This window comes from Vombatus ursinus, unplaced genomic scaffold (genome assembly GCF_900497805.2).
Source record: "Vombatus ursinus unplaced genomic scaffold, bare-nosed wombat genome assembly UNPS02014812.1, whole genome shotgun sequence".
NCBI classification, from domain to species: domain Eukaryota; kingdom Metazoa; phylum Chordata; class Mammalia; order Diprotodontia; family Vombatidae; genus Vombatus; species Vombatus ursinus.
The window spans coordinates 42960280-42981011 of record NW_020954590.1 but is presented as its reverse complement, the minus strand read 5'-3'; the positions used below and the strand labels follow the sequence as shown (position 1 = coordinate 42981011).

At 40.7% G+C, this 20732-nt stretch overlaps 1 protein-coding gene across 4 annotated transcripts in view; it reads right to left on the bottom strand.

Moving 5' to 3' along the window:
* Nucleotides 1–20732, bottom strand: part of LOC114054055 (lethal(3)malignant brain tumor-like protein 4) — a 504773-nt gene that overhangs the window by 19197 nt on the left and 464844 nt on the right. For all 4 annotated transcript variants that reach the window (XM_027877122.1, XM_027877124.1, XM_027877123.1 and 1 more), the window contains one exon: nt 319–488. In XM_027877122.1, the coding sequence (XP_027732923.1) occupies nt 319–488 (170 nt within the window). The remainder of the gene's footprint in view (nt 1–318; nt 489–20732) is intronic.

Genomic DNA, 20732 nt, shown 5'->3' with positions numbered 1-20732 from the left:
AGGAAGGAAGGAAGGAAGGAAGGAAGGAAGGAAGGAAGGAAGGAAGGGATCTTACCTGACTTTTCCTGGTTTATGCCTGATATACTTAGATCTTATGCACTGACCATAGCCTCCCTTTTTTGCTGAACCAAGGGCTTCATGCATGTTTTTTTTTAAAAAAATCTCATTTGGAGGAGAAAAAAAACACATACTTAGCAAAAATCATTCTATGAGGCATAAAAGGACATGAACATGAAAGCCATTTTAAATGTCACAGTTCTGATTTAGCCATTGTTTCTCAAAAAGCTTCAAAACAAAGAAAGGAAATAGATTTCTCACCTCATCAACGGTCCAGTCGGCTACTTCACTGGCCTGGATATCGGCCACCCCGGGAAGAAGCTTGCAGTGCTGTTCCCTGCACAGTGGAAGGTCGCGGGAGGGGTGGGTTGACATGGCAGACAGGAAAACTGACTGGGGGAGGGCCACTTGTGTATTTTCAGTAGAGTATTCTGGGGGGAAAAAAGTAGTTCTACATGAAACCACTTTATTCAACCTAACTAAACAAATCTTAATAATTCTAATTTACAGCACGTACCATGTGCCAGGCACTGTGCTAAGTGCTTTAGAATTATTATCTCATTTGATCCTCACAACAACCCTGGAAGGTAGGTGCTATGATAAGTCCCATTTTGTAGACAAAAAAAAAATGAGGCATAAAGAGGTTAAGTGACTTTTCTGGGGTCACACACCTAAGAAGTGTCTGAGGCCAAATTTGAACTCAGGTTTTCCTGACTCTAGGTCCAGCATTCTATCCACTGAGTCACCCAGCTAACCACTGTCTACAGAGTTCACCATGCTATGTGCAGTGGAAGAGAACAAAGTTTAGAAAAGCAAGGTCCATGCATTCATGGAGTATATAGTTCAGGCTAAATCTGCTATGATAAATGGCTATTATATTTAATCATGTTATTATAATGAATAATAACAGTAATAATAATCCTCCAATAAGGTGCTTGGAAGTAATCCTGGGCTTTCAGAAGCTATTGTCACCTGTGTGTCCCTCGAATATGGACTCTAGCAGGAGCAAGAACAGGCCATGCATCGCAGTGACTGTATATTGTCTGTAAGTCAGCTTCATCAGGATTGGGCAGGAACACCACCAGAAGAAGCTGGTCCTCAGGAGAAGATTTTTAGCTACAGTAATCATTAAACGGTCTGTTCTGGTACAGAGGATCGGAGGTCTAAATACGTAGATCCTCTTCTTTTTCTCAACAAAGCTTAAAAAACCGCAGTTTTTGTTCTCCGTAGCTTTCTTCTGATGACTGTGATGTACGTTATGGTTCTTCTGAGATCTCAGAATCTCAGAAGACATGTATTTCAACTCTTACCTGGATGTTGATGATGATGATGATAATAATAATAATAACTAGCATAATACTTTTAGGTTTGCAAAGTGCTTTTCATTTATTAACTCACTGAACCACACAACAACCCTATGAGGTACGGTCTTCCAGGATGTGAACTCTGGCCTTCCTGACCCCTAGTCCTTTACTCTATACACTCTACCATCGAGCTGCCAAAAAGATCACTGAGTCATTGCTTCAAGATTTCCAGTGTAGGGGAATCCCCTTCTATCTCCTTCTGCCCATTCCATCTTTGGATAGTTCTAGTTGTTAGGAAGACTTTCCTTAGAGCAAGTCTATCTACCTTTCCCTCTTCATAATCTCCACTCATTGCTCCTTGTTCTGCCCTCCAAGACCAAGTCACTATTTGTCCCGCATTTTCAAAGACGATCAATGACACCATGGGGTGATGTCTTAGATCATGGGTAAATTGGAGTTAAGTGAAGCAGAGTTGCACAAAGTTGTCAGCCTCACTCTCTCTTCCATAGTCATCAAAGTCCAGTGGCAGCACAAAAGTCAAGATGACTGGCAATGGCTTGGGATGCAGTAGATGACCTTGGTATCTTCCATGTCTGACCAAGCTCTAAGGGCTTCAGCCACCTTGGAACAAATTGGAACAAATTGTTCTCATTCACCTATTTCACCAGGGGAAGTTTGGGGTGGACACTGAAGGGTCTGAGGCCCAGCAGTTATTCTCAACCTTGTTTAGCCCACCTGCCAAGATGGTTTACCGGGGTGTGGCCACTGCGCATGCCACAGCGTCTTGGAGTTGCAGGTGAGAACTGGGTGACAGGTGGACACCAAAGGTGGGCAAGCAGCCCTGAAAAGAGCTTGGCAAGCCCTCGCCAGAGGTGCTGGTCCTCCCTAAACAGCCCATACACCAAGGCCATGTAGAACAAAGCTAATCTTTCTTCCGTATTACAACATTTCAAATACATGAATATAGGAAAAAAAAAACCAAAACAGCACTAAGTCTTGTCTTCTCCAGACTAAATGTCCCCAGTTTCCTTCCCCTAATCCTCATACAGCACAATCTCAAAGTCCTTTATCAGCCCTAACTGTCCTTTGAATACTATGTGATGTCCCTTTAAAAATGTGAACTGAAAACACAATTTTCAGATACAGTCTGACCAGAGCAGAATATTGTAAGACTATCACTTTTCTAGCCCTGGACACTATGCTTATCTGAATGGAATCTATGATTTCCTTCTTTTTAAAAAATTTTATTGTTCTTACATTACAAACATTTGCAGATTACTCCCATTTTTGTAACAAAGCAAAATAATAATACATGACCTTCTGAAAGAGCATACAATATTTTATATCTGTAGCACTGCTCTACCCCCAAATCTCTCTCTCTCTCTCTCTCTCTCTCTCTCTTTTTAATGAACAGAAATCTCTTTCCTCTTCCTCCACTCTTCATGATGTTGGGAAAAAAAAGAGAAAAACAAAATTGCTGTAACAAATAGGCATAGTCAAGCAAAACACATTTCCTCAATGGCTATATAAAAAATACATACATACACATATACATACATATATACACATACATATACACAATCATACATAATTCTACACCCTAAACTCATCATCTCTTTGTCATGGAGAATATGTTTCATGCTCTGGAATGCTCAGTTATGTCCTCTGAAATCATGAATGGTTACTGTACTGATGATACTTCTTACAGCTTTTAAAGTTGTTTGTTTCTACAGTGTTATTACTGTATAAATACAAGCAGAACTCCCAGTTCAGCTCGTTTCATTCTTTATCAGTTCACAAACATCTTCAAGAGGGTTCATTTTTACAATACCGATGTTATAGTATGAATAGTTCTCCTGGTTCTGCTCCCTTCGCTCTGCATCAATTCATACCAGTCTTTTTATAGCTCTTTGAAATCATGTATTTCCTTACTCCTTACAGCACAATAATACTCCATATTCACATATCACAACATTATTCAATTGAGAGAAATCCCCTTAGCTTCCATTTTTTCTTACCACCACAAAAAGAGCTACAATATTTCTGCACATACAGGATCTTTTCCTTTTTCTTTGATCTCTCTGATATAGCCTAAGAGTTCATTAGTTTTCTAGACTATCTTATCACATTGGTGATTCATATTGAGCTTGACGTCTACTAAAACCCCGAGATCTTATTTTCACATGAATTGCTGCCTGGCCAATCTTCTTTATCATTGTACTTGTGAATTTTTTTTTTTAATTTAAGTGTAAGACTACATATATTTCTCAAATTTCCCCTTATTAGAACTGGCCCCATAATAAATGTTTAGGTATCTTTCTTCTCTTTTCCCTCTGTTACACTCTCCTAATACAGAATTCCCTTCTGCTTCTTCATATGGTCTTTCTTTATTTTCACAGGGAAGTCGTTCTTTGAGTTTTGAAGAGAATGCTTTGTTACTAGTGTGAAGGCATTTCTCTCTCATACCATCATGGTGGCCTGATGTTGAAATAACAAAAAAAATGTCTGAAATTTATATAAAGCTTTAAGGTTTACAAATATGATTTCATTTGATCCTCACAACAGCACTGTGGTATAGGTAGTGTAAATATTAGTATAGTCATTTCAAAGATAAGAAAACTCAGAGAGATTAGATGGCCCCCAACTTCGCACAGTAAATGACAGTGCCAGAATTCAAGCCTGTGTCTTCTGATTCTAAGTCTTGTTTCATTTTCACTGTACTATGCTGCTTTCAAACCATTACAAATTCTCATACATATAAAAATATAAAAATATTCATAATATAAAATAACATGTACATTAGAGAGGTTCCAAACAAAGTGCTGTGTGGGATATATGGGGAAAGGAGAGCATTACAAGATCATAGGATGTAGGCCTAATAGGAACTTGAAAGACCATCTAATCCAACCCTCACAAACTTTCTAGATAAGCAAACAGGCTGAAAGGATTAAGCATGTTGGGGATAATATTAGAAACTCAGACACACCAGGGATTTTCAATGGATTAGTCAAAGGGAATTGATAAGCAGCATTAACTAATTGTCAAGAAGGAAGATGGATCTTATCGCATCTAAGTGGCATTCGTTGACCTGCTGGAAATTCTACTTTTGAAGACCTGGATCACTAAAGATAGCTGGGTTTGATGATGCTAAATTGGATAAATGGGATTAGAGAGCGAGAAAGAAGGAAACATGGTTTCATCATAAGGGTAGAAAGGGAATTTTAAAACCTTACAAAATGGGGGACTTTCCACACACTGGGAGGTTTGTGCATAGGCTAATGGTTAATTATGAAGGCTCAGGAGAGAAAAGGTTAAATGATGGTGAATAAGCATGTCACAGGGCAAGGAAAATGATGAGGGTATACTTGCTTATGGTTAGGAATGGTGTTCAAGGTCATCTGCATCCTTATAGAGATGACTGATGTTGAGTTGGGCATGGACTTTGTGTCACCTCATTCTGTCAATGGGCTTTATATAAACGATAAATGAAGCTATGTCAAATGCTTGCATTGTGAAATACCCAAGTTATTCTGAGTCTTTGCCTCTCCCCAATCCCCAAGAACAGACAGATCTGATAAAGTGATTTGTCCAAAGGCACATAGACAGTAAAAGGAGAACTGAGGTAGGATCAAGGGAAGCTTTATAAGGGAAGAATGATTTATGTGTGGCTCTGAAGGATGGATAAGGAATTTAGCATGTGTGTGCATGTATATGTATGTGTTTGTGTGTGTGTGTGCGTGTGTGTGACAGAGAGAGAGACAGACAAGACAGACAGAGGTGGTAGATCATTCTATCATAGGGAATAATGTTAACAAAAGCATAGGAGGTAGGAAAGCACAATGCATGTATGAAGAATGGAAAGTAGTTACTTTTGGATGTCATATTTTTGTCATATATGAGTCATTGGTTGATTAAATTCCTACTATGGGCCAGACCCTATGCTATGAGAGATATCAAAAAAGGTAAAAGACAGTCCTTGCTCCCAAGGAACTCATAGTATAATGAGAGATAAAACATGTAAAGAATTCTGTATAAACAAGAAATAGACATACACACACATTGATTATTTCCAGATTATCTTGTGTGTGTGTGAAATAGATTTCTTACAGAAGGTCAGATTTTAGCTGATATTTGAAAAAAGACAGGGAAGTTAGAAGGTGGAGATGAAGAGAAAAAAAGTGCTCCAGACATGTGGGATAGCAAGTAAAAATTCCCAGAATTGAGAGATTGAGTATCTAGTTTGAGGAAAAGCAAGGAGGCTAGTGCCACTGGATTGCAGAATATGGGGGTGGGATTAGGGAGTAAGAATATTGGAAATGCAAGAAGGGACAAGGTTATAGAGGGGGTTAAAAGCAAAACAGGGTATATTATTTGATCCTAGAGGCAAGAAGGAGCCACTGGAGTTGACCTAATGGGGGAAGAGGGGACATGGCTAATCTTTCACATTAGAAAGATGAATTTGACAGATGAGTGGAGGATGGACAGCAAATGGGAGAGAATTGAGGCAGGGAAAATGAGCAGGTTATTGCAACAGTCCAGGCAGAGAGGTGTTGGTGGTATTGGTGGAGGAGCTGAACTGGTGAGGTGACAGTGTTAGAGGAGAGAAGTCATCGTCTTAGAGAAATACCGTGAAGGTAGAAATGACAGACCTTGGCAACTGGCTGGATATAGAAGTGGGAAGAATGAAAGGGTGAGGAGGCAAGGTTGACTCCTAGATTGTGGGCCTGAGTTACTGGAAGGCTGACAGCACTTTCCATAATAACAGGGAGGTCAGGAAGAGTGGAAGGTTTTGGGGAAAAGACAAAGAATTCACTTTTTTGATATGCTAAGTTTAAGATTCTACAAGACATCCAGTTTGAAATGTCCAATAGGCAGCTGGACATTCAAGAGAATAGAATAGGTCAGAGGAGAGGCTGCTGTTTAGTTGCAGCCAACTTTTTGTGAACCCCATGGACAACTCCATGGAGTCATCTTGGCAAATATACTGGAATAGTTTCCCATTTCCTTCTCCAGTGTGCCCCATTTTAAAGACAAGCAGTTAAGGCAAACAGAAGTTAAGTGACTTGCCCAAGGTCACATAGCTAGTAAGTATCTGAGGCTGGATTTGAACTCAGATCTTCCTGACTCTAAGCCTGGTGCTCTTTCTCCCACACCACCTAGCTTTCCCCAGGGGAAAGGTTAGGGCTAGGCAAATAAATATGAGAAGCATCTGCATAGAGATGATAGTTGAACCCACAGGAGCTGATAAGATCACTAAGTTAAATAGTATAGAAGGAGAAGAGGGCCCCAAGGCAAGGCCTACCTTACCCCTGCCCCTCATTAGCAGGTGTGATGTGGAGGACTACACAGAAAAGAAGACTGAGTAGGAACAGTCAGACAGGTAGGAGGAGAACCAGGAGACAGCAATAGCAAGAAAACCTGGAGGGAAGAGAGCATCAAGGAGAAGGTGACTGACAATGTCAAAGGTCAAGAAGGATGAAGATGGAGAAAGGACCATTAGATTTCATAAGAGATCACTGGTAACTTTGGAGAGAGCAGCTTCAGTGGCTTGATGAGGTCAGAAGTTGGACTGCAGAGAGTAGTCAAAAAAACATTTATTAAGCATTTAGGATACAAATACACACACACACACACACACACACACACACACAAAGATCTATCCCCTCAAGGAGCTTACACTCTAATGGAAGAAGACAACAGACAAAGGAAACCGAAAAGTGGGGTGAGAGGAGGGAAGGTACTCAGAGCAGGGGCATGAGGAAGTCTGAGGAATGCAGCTGGGGGGAAAGGAAGAGTTAAGAAGGGAGTGACAGGAAAGAAGTGGAGACATCAGTTGCAGGAAGCCCTACCTGAGTTTAGCTAGAAAGAGAGAAGAGGTATAAGACTATAGCTAGCAGAAACAAAAAAGATCAAATGAGAGTTTTTTTGAGGAAAAGAGAAAAATGGTTGTGTTTGTAGGCCAGTAGACGAGGGGAACAGAAGACGAGTGAGAGAACTGGGATGATGGAGGGGGTAATCTGCTGGAAAAGATGGACTGAACAGGATTACTTGTGCATGGAGAGGGGTGAGCCTTGCCAAGGAGAAGGGTCCCCTCTTCTTGTGATAGAGAATGAAGCAGGTATATAGTAGTAGCCAGAGTGGAAATGTGACCTATGACTCCAAGGAAGAATGTAAACTACCCTCAGGAAATGTGAAAAACAAAAGAAGCTCCAATTCTCACACAGGAAAACTTGCACATGACCCGGGACCATCCCTGGCACAATGCCTTCTTTGCTCTGCTTCTATATAATACCTGGCCTGACCTGGGGTTGGTGCAAGAATCCACAATGTTAATTTGTCTTGTTGTTGTCCAGGACGACTGACCTCTAAGTGACTAAACTTGCCCAATTAAGCCTAATAAAACCTATTAATAATCAAGCTGATATATACGATCCAAGAGAATCCCAAAGAACTAACTATGCATACTATCTGCCTCCAGAGAAAGAACTGATGCTGTCTGAATACAAACTGAAGCGTGCTATTTTTCACTCTTTCTTTCATTCTTCCCGCCCCCCCTCCCAAGTCTTCTTGTATAAAATGACTACTATGGAAATATTTTACATGATTACACATATATAAACTATATTAGATTGCTTACTGTCTCTGGAAGTGGGGAGGGGATGGAAGGATGGAGGGAAAGAATCTGAAACTCAAAATGTTTTTTAAAAATTGTTTTGACATGTAATTTGAGGGAAAATAAAATATATCAAAAATAATTTTAAAAAATGAAGCTGGGCCCCCCTTTCTTCAGTATCTCTGTATTCTCTTGGAGGGTGTACCACTCTATGATATAATTAGGGCAGAACAGAACTGTCACCTTAGAAGGAGGAGAAAGTGGCAGAAGACATTTTCATGATGTGAGATTAGGAGGAGGGGAAAAGAGGAAGCTCTCAGCGAATGCCCTTGATTTTTTCAGGGAAATATGAGGCAAGTTTTTCAGCTGAGAGGGTGGGGGGCAGGTGAGTCACGGGAAGTGTGAAGAGGGATGAAACATTTTGGAAGAGATGCAGCAGTAAGATAGTGAGTCAATTAGGCAGGATTAAAAGGACTGCCCTGTCCCAGTGAATGTCCACTTGAGACTATGAAACATAAATTTGTAGATAACCAGTCAACACAGTTTTGTGATTTTCTCTAACTTTGTTCATCAGGGCATTTTAACTGGAGGAGTGGGTGATACGGCCAGATCTTTGATAAGAAAGATAGACCTTGCAGCAATATGAAGGATGGATGTAGAAGGAGTGTGAGTGGAAATGTAATAGTCCAGGTGGGTAGTAACGAGTGCTTATATTAGGGTGACTGCTGAGGTAATAGAGAAGATGGAGCAGATAAAGTAAATAAGCATTTGTTAAGTACTTACTATGTACATGTAAGCCATAACTTGGAGAAGCTTCCATTTTAATTGGAGAAGATGACACATAAAATGGACCTGAAAGGAGGGTGGATGGAAGCACTACCCACACAAGGGCATGGTGGTAAAGCCCAGTCACTAGAGAAATGAAGGATGGCTGGCCTGGTCTTTTTTCAAAATGGAGGTTGCAAGAGGAACTCTCCAGTGGGAGAAGGGAATTATGGGAGTAGAAGAATCTTTCAGGTTGAGAAGACCACAGGGTTGAAGGGGAAATTCCAGGGTGAGAAGGCAATTGAGTCATGAAGACAAAACTAGAGAGTCAGAAACAGAGCTGGTAGAGGAATTTTTGGGAAAGAGTGTCTCCTCTCTGTATACTCTCTCCTATAGACGTCTCAAGCCCTTCACTCAGCTTGAATATCACTTCTATACTTATAGAAGTATACTTTCTCCCTCTCCCTCTTTCTCCACATATACACATATATGTATAGATATGCAAGTATATACCTAAGTATACTCTCTTTCTTGCCTGGATTGCCCATTCAAATCCCATTTCTATTATACCTTCACATTGACGGGACAACTACACCTGGATGTTCCTCCATAACAAATTCAACATGTCAAAAAGTGAGATGTGGCGGTAGAAGTAACAGGAGTAGATGACCAACGGATATGAGAGAAGAAGAATAGTGAAGAGTCCACATCAAGATTTTGAAAACAGGAAACTCAGTGAGTGGTAGCAACATTGACTGAAAGAGTGAGTCAGAAGAAGGCACAGGGTTGGGGAATAAGTTTCGGGAGAGATGAGTTCAATTTCTGACATGATGAAATTTGTTATGGAAGGACATTTGGGTGTAGCTGTCCAAGTGTAGGTAGGTAGAGATATGGATCTGGGAAGGACAGCCCAGGCTAGGGATATATATAGGTGCAGCCAGCTGCATCAAAGTGACATTCAAGCTGTGGGAAGAGGTGAGATGTCTACGAGAGAGGGTGAAGAGGGGAGACTCTCCACAGATGTTCTATCGGTGCTACTAGACTCTCTTTCCTTTTTGCTTCTGGGTCTGACAGTCAACCAAACCACCAGGTGATTACACAGGATACTGGCAGGTGGAAATGTTGGAACATCTGGATTTGTAGCTGCAGCTGGTAAATTTCCTCCCAAGAAGGACATTATGCAAAGTTCCACTGATAGGAGCTGTCAATCCATGGCCAGCCCCTCATGTGATACATTTGATTTTTTTGTGCAGTTTCATCTGAATCTCCTATGAACTAAACAGCATCAGAGACAAAACAAGATTACTATCCTGCTGAAAATGTTCAGCCTCTCCTCAGCCCCTACTTGTATTATATTTGTTTATGTATACAGTTATCCCTTCTACACCACAACTTTCCCCATCACGGTTTTGATATATGGTGGGTTGGCATAAGAAATTAAATGAGTATTTTTTGGGAGTTTTGCAGAAGCTGCAGATGACATGCAAGGGCCCACAAATGACACACAGCCTATGACCAAATACTTAACCCAAATTTTACAATAAGGTACTACAAACACCCCATAAAAAAAAAAGAAAAAAAAATCAGACTTCTTCTCTGATAATGAAGGAAGGGCCAAAAAATTTTACATGTACACCCCTAATCTCCTCGATATGGAAAGCTAACTGTATGCCCTCCCCCAACACTAGTAATAAACTCTTTAAAGGCAGAGACTAGCCTCAGTTTATCTCTGCAAGCCCAGGGACTAGCATTATCCCTTGCATGTAGTAGAGATCTAGGACATGTTTGTTGAATTGACTCAAAATGAAAGGTTGGCCCTGGAAAAAGGTCATGTTTGCTTTCACCTTGAATGCGGTTGTACCCATCTATAATGGCTCCCTGTTACCTACAGGATCAAATATAATATCTCATTACAGTATGTAATAATATCTTTATATAATTATTATGTTATTATGTTATATATTAATATTATTATATTACACACAATATATTATTATAATATTATATATTATAAGGTATTATATTTGATCCTGGAGGTAATAGGGAGCCCCTATAGATCAAAGCCCTTTGTAACTTGTCCCCTCTCTGTATTTTGTTGTTGTTGTTAAGTTGTTCTGTCATATCTGATTCTTTGTGAGCCCCATGGACCATACTGTCCATGGGGTTTTCTTTGCAAACATACTGAAGTGTTTTGCTATTTTCTTCTCCCGTGGATTAAGGCAAAGAGAGGTTAAGTGACTTGACTAGGGTCACACAACTATTAAGTGTCTCAGGTCATATTTGAAATCAGGTCTTCTTGACTCCAGGCCCAGTGCTCTATCTACTGAACCGCAGATTCCCCACCCCTGTACTGAGCCATCTAGCTGTCTCCAAGGCAGAGACTAAGGGACTTGCCCAAGGTCACATGACTAGTAAACACCTGAAGCCAAATTTGAACTCAGGTCTTCCTGACTCCAGACCGCCTCCATCGCTCTGCATGTCCAGGCTAATTACACTTTTTTCCCTTCCGCATATTCTGTGATCCAGTGACACTGCCCCTGGCTGTTCCTCACATATGACACTTTCTCCTGACTGCAAAATTCACCGGCTGTCCTTCACCCTAGAATACTCCTTCTCCTCATCGCTACCTCACAGCTTCCGTGACTACTTTCAAGCTTCATTTAACATCCCACCACCTTCAAGAAGACTTTCTTGAGGTGCCACCCACCCCTCCCCCGAGCGCCTTCCCACTGATTTATTATAGACGTAGTATCTATCTTGTTTGTACAGTTAAGTGCATGCTGTCTCCCTCATTAGACTATAAGCTCCTGAAGAGCAGGGATTTTTTTTTTTTTGTATCACTTTATATCCCCAGCACTTAGCACAGTGTCTGGCACACAGTAAACACTTAATAAATGTTTATTGACTTGATTGGATTTGCTGCGTAAAAGCTGAGAGATAGGGGTTGTTCTTTTTGGAGTGAAGGCTTAGGGTTTATGACAAATCTAAGAGAAACTATTCTATATGGTGATGACTATTTACATGTAGAAGGCTGGATATTACCACTGCTCTGCAGACCTTGGCTTTGACCTGGTGAGCTCGATGTCCTGTCCAAAGGGCATATTAGCTTTTTTGACTGGGCTTTCTACCTTAAAAAAAAAAATCGGTCTGGCTTTAAAGGGGTTTGTTTAGATTCTACCCACATTGACTCCTATCTACTCCACTGTCTAAGAGCCTGAGTTATATGGGGATGACCAAGTCAGATGGTGAGACCAGATAAGGAATAAAAACATTATGGAGGTGCCAGGAGAGCCAGTGTGCTTACAATAAAAAGGAATTTATTTTAACGTAATCTCATCATACATTGGTAAAATTGTTGGTATTTTAAAGACTCTTAAGAGCAAGACTACAAAAGAAGTATTTTAAGCAATCTAAAAATCTACTTTTGCTAATGCAAACAATAGGTTAAGTAAGCAGTAGCCACGTAATTTAAAACCTATTATAATGGTCTGTATTTTCCTAACTGGTCCTGGAAATATGAAGCATCTATTATGCAAATATTATACCCTTAAATTAATCACCATTTTTAGTTGATGAGCCTGACCCACAGTTTACATAATCCCTTCCACTGCCAATACCCATTAGTAATCAGAAAGGTTTGAAACTACAAATGAACCTGTCAATCACTTGGCCTCTATAAAGCACTTTGGGTACAACACGGCCAAGTTGTCTCAGGAATATTTACTAATGCTCCCTGTCTATGCAGATATCAAGACAGCAAAATTGCTGGCTGTACCCGAATTCTCATGCTTCAGTTGCAGGCAGCAGCAGCAAATTCATCTTTAAATGCTGATTTGTCCAACATTGACCTTTTTAGTATGTAAATAGGTTATCTCTCTCAGTGTAGTTCGACTAACAGAATGTAAGAGGCTGCAGGTTCTGAAGGTATACTTCCTACTTCCTTCCAAGGACCAGGATATTCACAAATGTGAGTGCTCACTAATGAAGTTGTCAGGTTAGGCCATGAGTATGTATAAAACACTTACTCCCACCCTACTCCAGGGTCAACCTGCAAAAGAGTTGGGTGGCCAGAGGAAGACAGGAACCAGGGAGGGTTATGGCTAGGGAGTCACATACTGTGAGAGATTAAGCCAAGGACAAAGCCTAGTGTTATCCTGGCAAGGAAAACAAAATAAAACACAATTTTGTCAGTCAATTGTCTATTCCTATATAAATAACAGGGGACTTAAAAAGGAAATTAAAATTGCTTTTTTTTTCCTTATATCTCTCTCCCTAATTCACACAGACTCACACTGACCATGTATAGTTTTAAACTTCTTAGGAATTTTAGAATCCATGAAAACTGAATCTAAGCCCCTACAGGCATAATATAGGCATAATTCAATGTTATGGGAGTATAAGTAGTCACAGGCATAGTGCTTGGCAGCTACCTGCATTTCAGTAACAACCAAGTGGCCAGACCTTGCCAAATTATTGTTAGATTCAGAAGAGTTGTGAATACAAGGAAGGTTGAAGGTGCAGGTTAAAATGTATTTAAAAAAAATGAAATAAAACACTGTGTTCCCAAATGAACAGCTCTCCCATGCCACGGTTTTCTTGAGAGCCAATGTGCTGCTTTGTGTTATGTGGCATATATTCAGAAATATATCCCAAATGGATGGAATTAAATCTTTTTACATCCATGTATGGCAAAGTACCCATTAATCTGGTTACCTAAGATTTCAGGTCAGACACTTAAGATAATTCTGGTGGTAAAAAGGTCCTTTTATAGTTTATAGTTCTTGCCTCATTCTATTTTTTTTTTTTTTTTGGCTGGCATCCATACTTTTATACCATGCTAGTGTGTTGATCGAAGGGACAATTTGGTATAGTAGACAAAGTCTCCTACTAAATCAGACTATTTGTTTGAAGGAAGTATCATTTAGATTTCTCCAAGACTGAAAAAAGCTTCCTAACCATATGGGAGTACACAAGGTCTATGGTGAATAGATTCTTATTTGCTGTAATGAGAGTGCAGTGGGTGGCAGGGAGAGATAATGCTAATAAAAGAAAAGAGGTTTTATTCATCTAACTAAAAAGACATGCCCTGAGCTAGGGGTGTGGGGTGGAAGAAAGACAAGGTCAAAATCAGTTATATCTTATAACAGAGCAACATATTACAAGCTGAATCAATTTTAATGCCAGACATTGAAAGCGTGAAAGTTGTATTTTATGTACATACAACACATTTATAGGCCACAAGTCCATTTTATAGGAGCACACTTTCATAGATTTAGAACTGGAAAGGATGTTAGACACCAACTAATATGATTCTTTCATTTACAGATGGGGAAACTGAGACCCAGCCTTTTCATACATAACTAGGGAGAGAGGAACATACTTGTTTCCATTGTGTTTATTCTTCCTGGTGAAGGACCAGTAGACTTTGTCATGGACTCTGGTTGCTGGTACTCCCTTTCAAGTTCAGTAGTCCAGTCAAAACAGGCCTTACATGACCCTCCATTTTCTGTCTCTGACTGTTCATTTGCCATGTCCGGGGTCTCTTTTATCATCTCCCCACTGAATCCCTAGTTTCTTTCAAGACTCACTTTATGAGCCACCTCTTCCATGAAGCATTTCTTGAATGTCCTGGGCTGTTAATGTCCTTATACCTTCAAATCACCCTGTATCTGCTTTCTATATTCGTTGCATCTACCTGTATGTATTATGTGCCCCCAAAGAATGTAATCTTCCTGAGGGCAAAGCCCATTTCACTTTTGTTTTTGGATGTCTACGGCTCAGTACTACCTGGTGCATTGCTTGTTGATTAATTGGTTGACTGATTTCTCCAATTCACACACAGAGCTGGGAAACTGACTTCTAAATTATGTTCTCTTTCCCTTACTCTACACTGCCTTGAGAGGGATGGACATATCATGCTTTTTTAAAGTCAGTTCCTGAGGCAAGAGTTTGAAATAACCAACTTATAAGCCTCTCAATTAAATTGTAAACTCTGCGAGGTTATGAACCAATTATATCTTACGTGGTGCTCTTAGCGCCACATGACTTAGCATAATGAAAGCAATATTGATAATAACATAATGCTTTAAAGTTTGTAAAGCACTTTAACAAATGTGATCTCATGTTTTTTAATCACAACAACTCTGTGGGTATTATTATCATCATTTTGCAAATGAGGAAATTAAATATCAGTGTTTTCCCACGTTTACCCAACACATAAAAAGGCTGATCCAGTGGACAAAGCAGTTGGGCCTAGAATCAGGAAGACATGAGTGAAAATTTGCCCTCAGGCTGTGTGATCCTGGACAAGTCACTTGATTTCTGTCTGCTTCAATTTCCTCATATGTAAAAGGGGAATAATAATAGGACCTATCTTTCAAGGTTGTTATAAGAATCAAATGAGATTTGTAAAGTGCTTTGCAAACCTTAAAGTGCTACATAAATGTTAGTTATTGTGATGATGTTGTGTAAGAGATCAATGATTAAATGTAAAAGGTCGAACCTGAACCCATGTCTCTCAATACTAAGTCCAACCTGCTTTCTACTATACCATGAATGCTGTGCACGCATTAGGATCTCATTATAGACAGCATTGATGGATTGATAACAGAAACACAGGGGCCCATGTCTGGCTATGGCTACTGCTCTTGGCGCCCAGTTTCACCAAACCAAGAGGCTTGCATTGAAGCACACTAAAGCATGAAAGAAGGTGCCATGTTAGAAATACGTCTCAGCCATGTAATAAGAGGGATAATTTTATCGAGAGCGCAATTAGGTACTTCATCCACGAGGTTACAAACCCTTCTGAAAACAGCCAAGGCTTCCAGGCAAGGGGACCTATCAAGGTTTCTGATGCCAGCATGGCTAGGAGCCTTTGCAAAAATGCATCCCCTCAGCACTTGAGACAAAGCTCCAAAGGGGCTCTGGACTGGTCAAAGCACAAAGAGCCTTAGTCATACAGCCTACATCTCTAAAGAGACACTCTGAATGCTGTGGGGAGGGCAGAAAAGAGTTGTCTTCAAACGCATTTTTAAGTCATTACCTTTCTTGCTGAGCCAATTACTTGTTGAAATCTGCCTGTGGATCCCTGATGAGAGGGAGAAATAATTAATCAAGCTTCAATTGCAAGTGAGGTTACAAAGGTCCAAAGGCAAAAAGTTGTCTCTCTTTAATGGTGAAAATAATATAACCTAGCTAAAGGTGTCTCTTCTCAATTGTAAACCAAAATTGTAAAAAAAAAAATTATCATAGGGAGCAGGGGAACAAGTAAATCAACGCAAAATTCTTCTCTTTCGATTTCTCTCCTACTGCCCAATTTCATTGTACAGAAATTCCTTAAAGATTCTTACAAAAAAAAAAAGAAAAAGACTTTGCTACGAGGCACCTTTGAAATCATATGGGTAATATGTCAAGGGCTTCACATATTTTCAAACACACCAAAAAAGACATCCATTCTGCAACACAAATAGCATCTTTCCCCCCTCTATTGCCTCCTTCTTCTTCTCTATAAGAAAGGGGAATAATAAAAATAACCTCACAGCATCTCTCTCATCTGATCCTAATCCTTTTTTCTACTCACACATCTACTACTTCAGGCCCTCATTACCTCTCCCCTAGAATATTGCAATGGCCTCCAAATTGCCCTTCCTCTTTCAAATCTCTCCCTACCCTAGCCATCGTCCACACAGCTGCTAAAAGCTTTTTCCTTAAATTTCAATCTGACCATTTCACTCACCTCACCTACTCAATCAACTCCAGTGACTCCCTATTGCCCTTAGGACAAAATTGAAACTGCTCTGTTTAGTTTTTAAAGAGCTTACCATCCGGCCCTAATCTACCTTTCTAGCATCATTGGATATCACTCTCCCACCGGCAGCCTGCAATCCAGCCAAATCGGCCTTCTCTGCTTCTCACACACCAAGTCCTCACTTCTGGTCTTCATGTCTTTGCACTGATTGCCCTCCACTCTTGGAATGTGCTCCCTCCTTTACCTTTGCCTCACAGAATCCTTCTTCTCCTTTCAAGATGCAGCCAGAGCACCGCTCTCTACACGAAGCCTTTCGTGACAACTCCCACCACCTCAATGCTGGTTCCTCCATGTTCAGAAGACCTTGAACTTAACAACTTTGCATTTATTCCACATATATCTGTCTATATAATTCTTCTCTCCCCTGTTAGAATGTAATCTTGTGAATAAGGACTGTTTCCATTTTTGTAATGGTATTCCTATTACTTAGTAAAGTACCTGACTGATTGTTCATAGGTTATAGATTTAGAGCGGAAAGGGACCTTAAACTTGATGTAATCTAATCTTTAATGTTAAAGGTGAGGATACTAAGGGCTCACGATGGAAAAATGACAACCACCATGATGAACTCCACCTTTGTCCATTTGGGGATGGCCCTGCTACCATGACGGTTTCCATGTTTTCCAATTAAATGCACAGTTTTTTGGCTTCTTTCAACTCCTCCTGGTGTCCACCATCCCCTTGGTTCTTCTGCTATGCTTCCCTTCAAACAAAGAGGAAATGAGAGGCACAAGGGAGCTGTCTAGTATGTTGGAGGATCTTTATCTGCTTCTCTTTACGAGTCTGTTTTCCCCAGCTTGGAAATCCAAGCTCCTCCAGAGCAATGATTTATTTTTCTATGTTGAATGCTCGGCACATCATGGACACTTCCTAAATGCCAAGTAATACCATTACCAAAATACAGTGCACCATTTGTTTGCTATGCTCACCCAGCATCTATTTTCTCACATTTATTTTGCATTCATACATTTATATCTGCCGAGTGCTTTATAATCATAGCCATTAGTCATTCCTCACAACAAGCCTTTCTCCTCTCAGTCCCTTTTATTCAAATGCGGGAAATGAAAACACAGAGAAGCAGGAGATTTGTCCGATTCTATCCAGTGAACCAGTGTGAGGGGAAGAAAAAGAATGAGAATTCTGCTTGGTTGGTTGATTGCTTGGCCCGCTGTCTCTGTCTGAAGTCAAGTTCTGTACTGCTTTACACAGGAAGAAGCCAGGGGACCGAGAGAGAAGTAGCAACATTCTGTCATACCTACCCTCCCTAGAAGCTCCTGGAGAGCTGGCAGGGATGAAAACTTGCTGTTATTATTCCTGGGAAAGATATTCATGTAATAGCTCTTGTTTTCTAAATACTGTCTCCCTGGGGAAGAAGCCCAGTGCCCCCTCCATTTTAAATGACAAATAAGCCATGTGCTCAAACTGCAGTGAGCAGACTAGAATCAGAGCTAGGATAGGAAGTCAAGGCATCAGTTCACTGAAGGCAGGGATTAGTTCATTTTTTCTTTGTTTTCTCAGTGCCTGGAACGTGTTGTTGCTGTTCACTCTTTTCAGTTGTGTCTCATTCTTTGTGAAGGCATTTGGGGTTTTCTGGGTAAAAATACTGAAATGGTTTGCCATTCCCTTCTCCATTGTGCAGATGAGGAAACTGAGGCAGACAGGGTTAAGAGTCTTATCCAAGGTCACATAGCTAGTATCTGAGGTCAGAATTGAACTCAGGTCTTTTCTGACTGCCTGCTGTATCCACTGCACCACCCAGCTGCCTCTAGGAATGCTGTGATTTTAGAAATCTGGTGAAAATTTAAAGGAACAAACTCATGGGAAAAAGCAAAGCCAGATGGCAACTATTTATCTGACTGGTCCTTTCTCTCACTCTCCTTCATCAAGTCCCCGGTACATGGGTTTACCCCAAAGCTCTGTCCAGGGTCCTTTACTCTTCTCTTTCTACATGCGCTAAGTCATTTCTTCAGCTATTATGGATTTAACTTTCAACCTGACGCAGAAGATTTCCCGATCTACGTATCTAGCCCTCTTCTCTCTTCTGAGTTTCAGTCCTCTATCTCCAATCGTTGGGGCATTCAGGTGGTACAGCAGGTAGAGTTCCAGGCAGAGTCAGGAAGATTCCTCTTCCTGAGTTCAAATCCAGCCTCAGACACTTACTAGCTACAAGTCACTTAACTTCTGTTTTCCTTAATCCACTGGAAAAAGGAAATTGCAAACCACTCCAGGATCTTTGCCAAGAAAACTCCATGGACAGTATGGACACGACTGAACAACAACATATTTTATATTTACGTATCTGTGCACTATTCCTCCTCCCTAACCAACAGAATGTACACTCCTCGAGGACAGGGAGTGAAATCACAGCCATACCCCCTATCCCTAACCCCTGTGCCTAGTACAGTACTTGGTACATAGTGTAATGTAAGGTCCTGGAGGACAGGGACTGTTTCACTGTGACCCTGATGCTAATAACCGCTCACTGAATGAAACTGGATTGAGTATTCTAAGGCTCCGGCTTTACGTGACACAATGTACAGGCAGTGCAACGTTTTTGCATATTTTTGAATTTCTAAGATTTCTAATGACATAGCAGGCGCCACTTGGAACCAGAACTCCTCTTTGCAAGTTGCCTCTCCTGAACCTACTTAATTCATGAATTACTAACACAGCTTGATGAGTGGTTGTGGTGAGCTCTCTAAGTGGAGCAAATGATTTAGTCACAGGAGAATCAGACAGAAACTCCTGTTTAGCATTTTGAAGCTCTTAGCTGGTCCTTTTACTGCTCCTTATACATATCACTCCATCTCCTATCTCTGTGCAAAAGCTCAGGCTATTTTCACAAAGCCTCGAATCCACTCCAACCTCACCTCCAAATTCCTTCCTCAGATCCCTCGCTTTCCTCAAGTCTCTGCTCACATGCCATCTTCGACATGAAGTATTTTTCTGATTCCTACTCACCAGCTACTAGCCATCTCTCCACTCCCCAACAGAACATAAGCTCCCTGAGGGTAGGGATTGCTTCTTTTTATTTGCATCCTGTGGGCCTCGCACATAGTAAATGCACACTGACTGCACCGCGTTGGCAAAAGCAGCGAGTGTCTTACCATGCACTTTGTGATGTCTCAACAGCACTCTTCCCTGGAAGAGATCTGAGATTGTTTTTAAACCTGAGAATAACCATTTGAGAGTCAGACACTCCTCATTAGAACTAGACAGCAAGCAACAATCAACTTTAAATCGGTTACCGGCCTCTCGACCAAAGACTTGTGCGCAACATAGTTTCAGTTCCCTAAAGAAAAATTGCCTTGTGCTATAAGATCTGCTCCACGCAGTAGGGGATGCCATTAATTACCCTTTTTTTGATTGAATACTGCAACAGTCACCCAGCACGTCTCTTTCATGCTCCACAAGGCTATTTCCTTTCATTTGCAAAGGTGACACTATAATTTAATGAATACTCACATCAACTTGACTAGAGTGAGCAAGAGAGTCTCTCTTCACACAGATGTTTTTCCTCCAATGAATGATCACTAGTCTTTCAGGAGGCAGATTAGAACAACTTTAGAGAAGAACAGAAGCAAAACAGAAAGCAGAAACATCTGTGGCTCTGTATGAACCAACAAACCCCTGAACTTTGGAAGTAACCTCTTATACCCCCTGCAAACCAAGTCAAAGAAAGCTGGGGCAAAGGGTGAGCACAGGAAACATTTCTCTTTTGTCAAAAGACACGTGAGCTTCGTGAGCCGACGGCTGTGATCTGTGACTGGTACGATTCAATCTAGGATTTTCCCATTCTGACAAGCTTATACAGGGTCTATATTTGCCTTTCTTTGAGTCCCTAGCACCTACACAGAGGCCTGGCTAGGAGTAACCATTTAATAAATAGTTAATTGACTGATCACACCATCATTTAAGTAAATTAGGTCACGATAAATAACCTGTCAGAACTAGATGGGACAGCTGAAATGAAAATGGATGAAAGCCTCATTGTTAACTGACAGATTAGCAAAAGCTAATAACAGGTAGCATTTTAAAGTTTGCAAAGCACTTTACATGTCATTCCATTTCACGTGATGAGCCCATTGGCTCTGCTACATTAAATCCTCAGCTCTACTTGTCCAGCCCTAACTCAAACTCCAGTCTCACATCTCCAGCTACCTAACAGACATCTTGAACCAGATTT